A 12,505-nucleotide genomic window follows, 5' to 3' on the forward strand; every position below is an offset into this window, starting at 1 on the left:
CACACACACACACACACATACACACACACACACACGCGCGCGCGCGCGCGCGCCCCATCTATGAGGCGAAAATTTGCTGTTGTAGTGGTCGCACTGTAGTTACAGACCACAGCTTATAATTAAGCTTGGTTATGTACTTAAATTAACTATTATATAAGTTATAAAAATTTCTACGCAACATTTGTATAAAATATAAAATAGCATAGACGATTAAGTTTTTAATTGCTAAATTGATTTTATTGTATAAAATATGTTTACAGCTATTAGATATTTGATATAATTTAGCCAATTCATCACAGCAAATTTATTCCTATATGGTATTTACTTAACGTTTTCCTATAAGTATTATAGGAATGGACATAGAACATAATGCTGGGCGAATGAATTTGATTAAGGGGTCATTTTATTCAAAACCTTAAATGTGCATAAACCAATTACAACGAAATGGTATTATTTTTTTTTAATTGTGCTACCTATCTTTTTATTTTATACTCATATTCCAGTATAGCCTGGTACCTATATATTATATTATTATTATATTATTTTCTTTTAATTTTTAATTTTATTTCATTGTACATTTGTACCTAACTGGTACATATTATACTAATTAAGTCCGTGCCTCGGAGACAAAGTTGCTGTGGTCACAAAAAAAAATTGGAACATTTCGAAAATCGATATCACTGGTGGAATTTAAAAGACACGAGGTCCATTCCTATTGCATGTAGGGCTGTTAGATCGGTTGTGACTTGTGAGTTAAGTTATCGTAGTCACAGAAAGTTGAACTTCACGTTAACGTCAATACGTAATCACCCCCACTGCAGAATAATTGTTATTTTTAAAGACCTATGGGTGTTATCGTAAATATGGTGTTGTTCACATAAAAAAAGGTATCAAATTTGACGAGTGCTTGAGATCAACGATATTACACATTCAACGTGAAGGGGTTAAACAGTATAGTTAAAAATGTTTAATGGGGGAAGCCATGCAAATAAATCTTAACAATACTTTATTTCAATGTCAAAATGTATTGCATAATTTAATAGACTAAAAATAATTTTTATATCTTTAACTATTGTATTTATAACCTATAATAATAATAATACAGTAAACTCCCCTCCCCCCTAATAACAACTCTAAATATCAGACACCTCCAGATAGGGAATGTTTTTTTTTTTTGATCAAACTATAAACTTTCTTCAAACTGAACAGTCTGGAGAGCAGACAAAATGTCAACAACCGAAATGATAAAAAATGTAGAGGTTTAACTGTAGTATAAATGCAACGAAATCCGCAAGATACAGTAGTTAAAAGAATAATGCTAGTCGAGTGTCTTTTAATCCGTCTTTTCTATATATAATTAATTTTAGTAAATATAATGGCATTTAAGAAATTAAATTATTTAATTTTGATTGAAGATTAATTTAACTAAATGGTCAAGATTTTGTTGGAAAATAGTGCAGACAAAAAATAAGCTTATGTAGTATACATACAATATCTGTTTAATCTAGGTGTAGATGTTGTAGCTGAAAATAATGTTTTAAGTTCATGACTGCCTTCAAAAAGAATAAATTATGAAAATATATTTTATTCAAATTATTTTTGAAAAACCAAAAGCTATTCCTCGCTCAGGTCTTATGGAATAAATAATTTCAACATATTATGTTTTCATCGTCAAAATGGCCACCATCTTAAAAGGTTAAAATTGATATATCGGTAATAATAATTACATCACTTTGCATCCTCGGTGGTGCAGGTACAAATAGGGCGGTCTTTGGGGGTGCTAATATATTTTCCCAGGTTTTAATTTTGGCGAATATGAACACATTTATATATTATATTATTTTAATTTCAAAGATATTCCACTTATTAAAGAAAACCATTGAATGCCGAATTACACCCTAGGTGGTTGGTGCGAACTGCAAACCAATACTCGGGCATTCGTCGCGTTTCCGCTTCAACAGTCGTAAAACAAAAAGCACAATCGACGTTGTTCGTCGACCACGTACGAGAATATACACACAAGAAGGGGAGTAGGTACCGGAAGGTTGCATCAAAATCCCAATAGGTACCTACTGCTATAGTATTATGTGACGAACAAAACACATATACCTACTATAGGTGATGTTAAAACAGGCGGTGTGCGTTGCAAGGGACGGAGTTTTGTTTACCGAAAAATTATTTGAAAATTAATCGTGTTCAAAAAAAATTACTATAGATGTTTTGTAAATAATACGAAGTAAATTAGCTCTGTCGCATTGAACTCTCAGCCACGGGATAAAATCTCATGCAGCGGTCAAGTCCACGTTTTTCTGCATTATAATATTAATGGTGCACCTATAGTTACGTGAAAAAATTGTGCTTCGATGTGCACTATTTTTTTCCATCTCAAAACCAAACTTAATAATAATAATAATAAAACCTAGAAAATTTATCAAGTTCGAATTTTTCCGGACGCGCGCGCGCGTGTGTGTGTGTGTTCCGCGGGTGGGCTGAGGGGTTGGAGGGTAGTAAACACACAAGGCATGCGGTAACCGTCGACGGCAGCGGTGGCGAGGGCGGTGCATTTCGGGCGGCGCGCACCACGTGGACATCGGGCCGAACCGGCGGCGGCGGCGGCGGCGGCGGCGGCGGCCGGGGGATACCATCCCTCCGCCGTCGACGTCGTATCAGCCTACGACGGCAGTCGCCGCCACCGACGCCGACGACGCACTCGGTCGCCGTCGACAGACGTATATCACGCACACATCGCCACCGCCGCCGAAGCCGAGCGAGACGACCCGCCGGCCGACACTCTTGTCCTGACTACGGAGAGCATCATCTTCGCCGCTGCCGGACCACCAAGGAACGACGATTTCAGCCATGGTCCGGCCACCGGTGACCACCAAGCTGCTCCTGGGCCTGTACTCTTTGTTCTACTCGTGCACGATCGCGCTCGACGGTAAGCAGCCGCGATCTGAATAATTTGTTTAATTTTTTTGATTTTAAAGATATTCAGCGCATTAGAGAAAATCATCGAATGCCGAATACACACCCCCTCCCCCCCCCACCGATTACGGTTTAGTTGTTTGTACGAAATTAACTGTCGTTGTCGCCGTCATACCCTGCAAACATATCAATTCTCATACTCTGGTTTGCCCATACTGCAATTTTCGTGCGTACACGAACACTTATATATTGTATATAATGTATTTTTATGATACGACAACGTGTTTTGTTTACGCAATCTAATCCCAAAATTATATAACATTTTTGCGTGGGTTAATCTTTTTTTGGGTGCACGAGTATTATAGTCGGTAGTTTGGGAAAAGAACAAATATTGTTATGTAATATACACATATAGGTATGCGCACCGAGCGCACAAGAGTTTTTAAATCTTTGTGCGAGACAAATAATTATTAAAAATGTAAAAGACATTGACGCGCCTTTGAACCGTATAAGAACGAATATGTGTACAGGAAGGTTTAATAATACTGAGCCGTATTGAAGTGCATCTAGAGAATAAAATAGGTGGGTACACGTTTCTTTTTTCCTTTTTTAAGCCGGAAGATTTCATAAACGCTACACAATTTTAAGCGAATATGGTGCAAAGTTTTTGCCAAGGATAAAGATGAAAAACTCGCGATCGTTCGCGTCGAATAATAAACAGTTTTTTTCTGGATAGGGGTGACGCGGCTGAGAACGATCTCTAGGGATAATTTCAAAGGGACCGTGGAGATATTTATTATTTAGCCATTTCGTTGTTTTAAGTCGAAAATCTAAATCAGAAAGCTAACACATTATTCAAAGTTAATTTGGGTTAAGAAAAATATTTCTGCGAACTTATGTGACATTTGTTGAGTCATATAAACGCGTAGGTAAAAATATATAATATAATATTTATTTTATATCGTTCGCTGATACATTTTTCTTATTTTATTTTTATAAAATATGGTATGCAAAGGTAAATAATCAAATTTTTGATTTAAAATTTAAAATGCCAATGCTTTATTTTATTAACAAGTTAACAACAAAACTGTTGAATATTGTATATTTGTGCTCAAAGGCCAAAACATAAGTATATAATTATAAAATATTAATAACGATATTGCAAAACATCATCGTTTCACGATTCACATTTACAAAAGAAATACATTTGATATAAGATTCCTTCGAAAACATACATAATAATAGTCTTTAAATTGTAATACGATATAATTTCCCTAAGATCTTGACATCAACTTGAAATGAACTTTTTAGACAGGCAATTTGTTTACTGGTGTAGAATAATGATCAAATGCGGATTCAACGAGAATAATAATATACATTTAAATACGCATTTTGCAATATTGTCTACGGATATAAGATATTGCATTGTTCTACAAATACTTATAAGTTTATAACATACAAACAAATATATAAAAAAAAAAGTATATTTTATGAAAAATTGAAAATCTCAAGCAATTTAGTTTTTTGTCATTGTACATTTTTATCAATTAATTATGAAAAATTTGATTAATATATTCTGATCAATCCTAATTTTCTAAAAAAAAAAATAAGAATACGAATATTTAGTAGGGATTAATAATTTTTTTTTGACAGGTTATTTGGTAGTGATTTGAGGAAGAGGATATTTTTTTCACGACATTAAGTGTTAAATTCCGATAACGTCAATCATCTAAAATCATTTTTATTAAGTAACTTAAAATAAATTTACCTACGTTCTAGAGCAAATAATCAGTTCCTTATAACTCGGAGAAGTTATTTTACGACATCGTTCACGGTTCTTTAAAAGTATGAAGGATTTTATAGTCAAATCTCAAAAGTAGTAATAAATTGTTAATTTTAATGTGTTTAAATTTTGAAAGTTTACCTGTATACTGTTGACTGTTAAATTTACATAGGTATATACCTATGACTTCAAAATAAACTAAAAAAACTTAATATACTTTTGATTTAATAATGTTTACAACTCAATATAACAATGAAATCTATGTGCTTTTTTATGTGCACGTACTATTAATTTAAAAAAAAATTTTAATTGTATTCCCGGTAAAATGTTTGGTTGAAATGTTCACTTGTCATCATGGTAAGATAATCCTTTTCGAATACGAAATAAAAAAAATACCACCCCACAGACGTTAGAATAAAAGCAAGGATGAAGGAAGAAAATAACGGAAATGGGATGTCTAGGTGAATTTATTCACTGAGTGACATGTATTGTATGGTTGGGCGATAAGTATGAGTAATACTTGCTACAAGACGAAAAAAGATAAACTTTAAATATTGGAAATAAGTTAAATAAGTGGATATACTATTGTGTATGTCTAAAAGTGCAGAATTGGTGATAAACACGTGTGTTCTATTCATTATGAAACGACGATGGATAAAATTGATAAGGTTTTTTCCGACGGTTATACAACATACGACTTACTTATAATAAATTATAATATAGTCAGTCCTTTTGTTATAAATTATCATTTTTTGTATTTTATGTAAGGTAAGTAGGTACTCTAAATAGTGATTGACCTTATTGAAAACTGTTTAGTATGCCTATTGCCTATTACTTAAAATATTTATATTATTTATCTAATTTAAATATATGAACTGAAATTTCAAGCTAAATAGATAATTTTGAAATTTACTTTATTACTTAATAACATTTTTTTAGTAGTTATCATATATTTTGAATAAACACTATTTTGGTTAGTCAAAAATTCAATAGACAAATTTATTATAGTGATGTCGATATATTATAAACGTATTATGCAGATTATAAGTACCAAATAGGTAGAATATAATGCATATACATTATACATGTGGTATATTGTATATGTATGTATATAATATGGAATAACTTAAAGTCCTCTGTTTTCGAGTGATATTAATTTCATCATTTTGGATCCATCATAATCGGACATCACAGGGTGTTCGATTTTAATTAAGACGAGTGCGCGTGGTGGAGGATGCGTGTGCAAACAAACCGTATTGGAAAATAACCGATAAACATTCGAGTGAAAAAGGCAGATCAAACTTTGAAGTAAGGGACTATTGGCTTCACTGTTACTGTCGTCGTTAATTCAAGTCAGTTTATGTGCGGCTAATTAAGTGTCTTTCTGGATCAAGAGGTGATTTTTGGTGCTTCAAAGTCTTAGCGATATCTCTCCCCTACGACCACGACATTTTTACATTGAAAAACTTCTCATTTTATCCCCACGAGCCGGGCAGACAGGGTGGTATTACTTATTTATTATTTTTCGACGAAACGAAACAATCCATTATCGGTATTCCCGCATATCCGATGACGGAAACGATGAGGTATAGATACGACGAAAGTTCACCACTGGAAGAAAGCGATTATGTTGATATTTATACAAAAAAAGAAAAATACATAAAAAACGATATATTTAAATATAATATATGGAAATGGAAATGGAATTTAAATCCACGGAAGGTGCAAACTCAGAGCGTGAACGACGGACGAGAGTTATGTAGTGGTAGTTTTAGTGGTGGTGTTGGTGGTCGTGGTGTTGAGCTCTAGATTAAAGAAATATTAATTTTTATTTCTCTCTTAAACACGCACGTGCTATATTTGCGAAAGGATAACGCATTATGTTTTCACACGTAAACTCGTTTTGTTTCCACATTGTTTATTATGTACATTGTACATATATTGTATTCCGCTTTGAATACATCGGTTCGACTCTATATCAAGACACACGTGTAGATTTGAAAATGCAGAGGTATATCAACGCAACCACCCTTGCCAGGCCTATTTTGCCGCTGTCTATGAAGTGAGTCGATTTATTATTAGACAATCCTTTTCACCCCACCCCTTGATGTTTTGAGTCCTTAAGCCATCAAGTTATGCAAGCACCAGCATTTTTCTCCTGCTTCTAAGATAAATGTACCTTATACGTGGTTTGTTTTTCTAAATAATATCGCTGGAATATATTATTTGCCCACGTTATTGTAATACGTTATCGATATGATCGTATAGGTAGATATTGATCCGATGTAATAAATACATATACGATGTAATGTCCCGATGAAATTAAAAGTTTTCCAGAACTTACTCACAGCACAAATTCATATTTTTAGTTGATAAGCGATGGCTTAAAAGATCAAGAATATAAGTTGTGTATTAATTTTGTTAGTTTCTAGAAAGACATATCCACACCTTGGTTCCCTATCCTTTTAAATAACCATTTAGAGTAATTTGAGTAGTTAAAATTATGTCTGTATAGTTAAAGGGTGTGTAGTGGTATGGTGTAACCGAATGAATAATTTGTTAAATTCGATTATAAGTTAGAGTTAGGTATAAGAGAGTTTAGAAATTACGTAATGAGGCGGTGCATTTAATATTTTGCCAGTGTAGTAGTACATACTATTCATTAGCATACATATCACATACCTTGTACTTGGTTAATATTATCATAAATTATCAATGCTATTATAATTAATTACAAGTAGTGGCGCATTAGGAAGTGTGAGTGACTGGGGCGATTGTGGGAATGCCCAAGGCTCCAAATTTTAGAGGTGGTAAAAATTAAATATCTACCTAGTGATCCAAATATCCAGAGTTGTGATTATGTAAATATTTATTTGGTCAGAGAACTTATTGATTTTGAATATATCTAGTAGTATCGTCATTGAATAAGCCACTGTAATGGCTGTGTTAAATTTAAATTTAATGATAAATCATTATATATCTACAAAAATCGAGACTGTGTGCCATCCATTTATAGGTATATTTTATAATGACAATATTTAACTATTTTATCAACTTTCTTGAGCAATTTAATAAGTAGGTTAAATTTAAACCAATTGTAGATAAAATTGATGAATATATTATATCCAGCTACTATGAAATATTAATTATCATATGAAATTATATAATATAATATTATTATCAACATTTAACTGTGAACACCAATGTACCGATGTATGTAAGGTTTATGGTATAAAAAATAGCTTAAAATTAGCAAAGTATTTTTAAAAATATCATTGTGCATAGAAAATAATAATATACGTATAAATAACGACTAATGGTAGACTGACAAAATGTTTCAAATCTTTACAATTATTTTATTTTGAATTTCAATTCAATAACTAAAAACGTTATTACTTATTTATAAGTTTTTATGAATGAAAAGTTGTTAACTTATGTTCAAATATAAAATGTTTTCAAAATAAAAACTTCAAATCAAATGACTGTACAAAATTGAGACCGTACATTTTTAAATTGCTACAAGTGTAACTTTAGAGGAATATTTGAATTTTGCTTTTTATAAATCAAGTAAATACTAGTTTTTGTTTAAATATTTGGCATATTTTAAATGTATTATTCTATTTAATTTCTACAAAATATATACAATTTTATATGACGTATTAAATAAGAATCAGTTACAGAAGTGCAATTTTCACAAGGGGAGAAGACAGTAAAATGTTGACCTAGTCACCAAGGGACTATGAAATAATTTCTAAATTTGACAATGATTTCAAACATTTTTTTAAATACGTTGCTAGAGGAAAGTACATGATATACGTTATGGTTAAACACTTTACACTTATACGTATTAAACTTATAGTTATATATACATAACATGATATTATTATCTAATAATACATAATATAATAAGTAATATTATATATGTCGTTAGACTGCGGGGTTATGTTAGGTTCCGCAGTCTGTAGAAATTTCGTCATGTATTTACGAAAGTTGGTAAAAAAAAGCTTTCACGATAATTGTTTTCTAAGTTAAGACAACTTAATGACTTTTCTTGCCTACGAGATACGGCCGCAATTATCGCCAACCAATTAATTATGACGAAAACGATGAATAATGAAATATACACAATACACAAGACACTACGTTTATAGTTTATATACAATATACATATACATATACATATACATATTATATACTTTCAAGGACACCTTTATACTGCAAATTTTGTTCACAATTTTTAATTTTGAAACATTTTTTTAGACAACATTACAAAAAAAAATGTCACAGCATATATGGTAGCAGGTATACTGTATATTATGCAGGATGGTAAAAATAAACATTTAAATGAGATTGAAAAATCAATTATACACCCACTTGACGACCGTTAGCCGAGTATAGCAACGAAAAAGTGTCATTTTAACCTCACATAGTCACATGTCATAACGATTGAACGACAAGATGTGTTACCCTAACAGTAACAATAGGTATCTGAAATAAACATAGGTAATTTGAAAAACGTTTTTTCAGATATCAATACCAAATACTTAAAATTATCGTAGGATAGGACATACCTAATATACACACACAAATTTTATACTGCAATTGAAGAGTCTTATAATTACCTTAGTGGTTATATGATTATATACATACTTATATGACGTCGTGAAAACGGTTTATGACATTTATTGAGTGGTTGAAGGTGGGAAAAATATTGAAGGGGGACTATATAGTCACCAACAATTTCATTCCTTAACAACCATCGTCATTTCCATAACCTTCATTCAGTTTTTACCAAATTCTATATCTAACCAAATTGTTTTAAGGAGTCCACGAGGTCTAAACCTAATCATTTATTTCTTTCACATACCAATAGTTCATAAAAAGTTTGTGTTAATAGAATGTGAAAACCAATTTCCCCTAAGAAAAATACACATTTACCTACACACCTTGAAATGATAAAAAAAAAATAATTAAATTTTAGTTTTATATATTTTATTAAAAAGACAAATACAAATTAATTTGTATCGAATACCACGTAAATCAATTTCTTGTTAAGCGTACCCTAGATTTTAGAGACTTAAATTAAAGAGGATGCATAATGTTGCCTTAAATAAGAAAGAGCACTACACCTCCCTCCACCCACGCACTTGAACCACTACATTTATTCAATTAATTTCAATGTTTCCTTTTTTTATGATCCATGCAATGTCTATAAGGATATTTGTCATACTGTGTTTCAAAGCTGTTATTTTATTATTGGTATTATTTAATATCATCAGTGATAAAGATACCACAATAACCTGAATTGCTAGTAACCACTTTGATAACTAATATGCTCTAAAGCCCAGGTCCACAGCTATATCGTATGTTGTGTCGTGTCCAAAAGTTGAGAAATCTATAAATTACTCGGTTGGTCGTGATCAGTGAATGGCACCTCGATTAAAATGCCTACCTATCAGTATACGATAAAAGGCACACGCCACGATAGACGACGTAGCTGTGAATCTAACTTAACTTCGATCACACTTGAATACAATACAGGCCCTATCAATGTATATGTATATGTAGATGAATGAATATATTATTGAATATGTATATATTCAATATTCTCTATGTTAATAATTACTAATATCTATTTTTGGGTTATAATATTTAATTTACAACAACCGTGGTTATAAACAAAAATGCGAGCGAGAACATATTGAATTATTTGATATCAAACAAATTAAACATAATAGTGATTCCTTACATACGAGTAGAACATTTAAAGATCTACCTACGTGTTGTTGCTTTTATTATCATTATTATTAAAATTACATGAAAATATCATGTTAAAAGTGTGTGCGTGCGTGTGTCTGTGTCTATAGCGGTCGTAGACAGCGTTACGATAACGGACCAGAGAGTGCCGAGTGCTGTGCTGAACGGTACCGAGTACGTCGTATTGGACTGCGTGTACAAGGTGAAACCGGAAGAGGCCGAGGGGCTGGTGATCACGTGGTATTTCAACAATAGCCCCAGTCCTGCGTACCAGTGGATACAGGGACAACCACCACGGGCCATCGGTCCGCTGAAAAACCACATCCGGCTGGGCTTTGCTGCGCCCACCGACGACGCGTTGGCCAAGTACCGGGCTCTGTACATCATCCGGCCTACCACCGAGCTGACCGGCAACTACAAGTGCGTCGTGTCCACGTACAACGACGAGGACTTTATGATTAAGAAGATGATCGTTTACGGTGAGCGAACACTTTTAAGTTTTAATGCAATATCGTATATTTTAGACGGTGTGTGGCGGGCAGCTTACACTTTACACACCTAACAGTGACGAGGGGAGCGAGGGAGCCTTGTCCTAGAAATAAATCGAAAATTATTTGTGTATGGCTTGTACAGCGGAATTTAATGACTTCTAATGATCATCGGTAGTTGTGACAATTGCTGTACAAGAGCTTTATAGTTTGATAATACCTATGTATTATTGCATTCGAACACTATAGATCGTGGGAAATAGTTCGCTCGTAAATGTCGAAAATACAACAATTTTTGTTCCACTTATTGTTGTTTCCTTTAAGAATAGACAGAACAGGGTACCCTATGTAAATGCATGTTGTGAGCTTTATAATCATTTTATTTTTATTAATCTAATACATGACTCTTTATTCGAAAATGATTGAAATGCCTTCGTATTTTTCCCCCAATCGTATTTTTTCTCTGTGTAAGTACCTATATTTAAGGTCTGAATTCAAAAAAATCTTATTTTACTATTGTGTTCAAAAAAACGACTTCTTTTCAAACCGTTACAATGTGTTTAGCTACTCACCTTTACAATGATCTATCAGTTCCATTCGTTCCTAACACTCAATATATATTATAAATAATTTAAATAATGTTAAAAAAGTGCAAAAACCTTTTATTGCACTCTGTTAAACCATTACCTAGTAATTTGTAACCAATGATATCTGATACGAAAATGTAAACAATTTTAAATCTTTATACCTAAATTTAGTTGATGAACGTCGAGAAAAATTGAAAAGAAAAAAAAAAAATAATATGTAAAACATTATCATCTATAATTTATAAACGAGAATTACACAATTGTTGTCGTTTTTCTCATTTATTATATTTCTTTTACATTTCTTACGGTTTTATGTAAAAATACATATTTATTTAAGACAATCTTCAATCATATCGTTATTACGAATTCTATTTAACAACTCCCTATGTATCCTCTCCTCGGTAAATAATTACATTTTATTCTAGATAAAATTAATTTGGTTTTATTTAACTCGCTTCGAACAATCTCACGAGTGTGAGAAACAAATTTGAATTTTCAAACACTAAAACTATTTTATTTTAAGTAGGTACTTATATGAAGAGTCAACAAAATGCCAGTACATTTAATTTATCAAAATACTCAAATAGCGAATTATTAGCAGTAGGATTCCATCAATAAATAAAATATTTATTTCATTTTATTTATTAGACTTAATAACCTAATTGGCAATCACCCTATAGATTTTTTGATACTGTTCTGATATATGCCCTCAAATTATAGGAAGGAAAATTATTGTGTATATCTATTGACTCTAATATCACCTCATTATTGAAACAAAATAAATCGATAGTAAAAAAAATAATCGCCTCCAGAATTCCAAGAAATGGGCAAAATGGAATTAAATTTATTTTTCTTTTAATTAATTTCAGTTTTAGATTGGTTGGAATACAATTTATAAAGTTAATACATCGACGTATTAAATATATAATAATATGTACCTATTGCATTTAAGAAATATTATTGCT

General features: G+C 31.9%; 1 protein-coding gene across 1 annotated transcript in view; it reads left to right on the forward strand.

Annotated features, from left to right (window-relative positions):
* The first annotated feature begins 2,693 nt into the window (after nt 1–2,693).
* Nucleotides 2,694–12,505, forward strand: part of LOC111029991 — a 48,341-nt gene continuing 38,529 nt past the window's right edge. The window contains exons 1-2 of the mRNA XM_022309271.1: nt 2,694–2,938; nt 10,576–10,944. Of these exons, the coding sequence (XP_022164963.1) occupies nt 2,860–2,938; nt 10,576–10,944 (448 nt within the window). The 5' untranslated portion in view covers nt 2,694–2,859. The remainder of the gene's footprint in view (nt 2,939–10,575; nt 10,945–12,505) is intronic.

Source organism: Myzus persicae, unplaced genomic scaffold (genome assembly GCF_001856785.1).
Source record: "Myzus persicae strain clone G006 unplaced genomic scaffold, MPER_G0061.0, whole genome shotgun sequence".
Lineage (NCBI taxonomy): Eukaryota > Metazoa > Arthropoda > Insecta > Hemiptera > Aphididae > Myzus > Myzus persicae.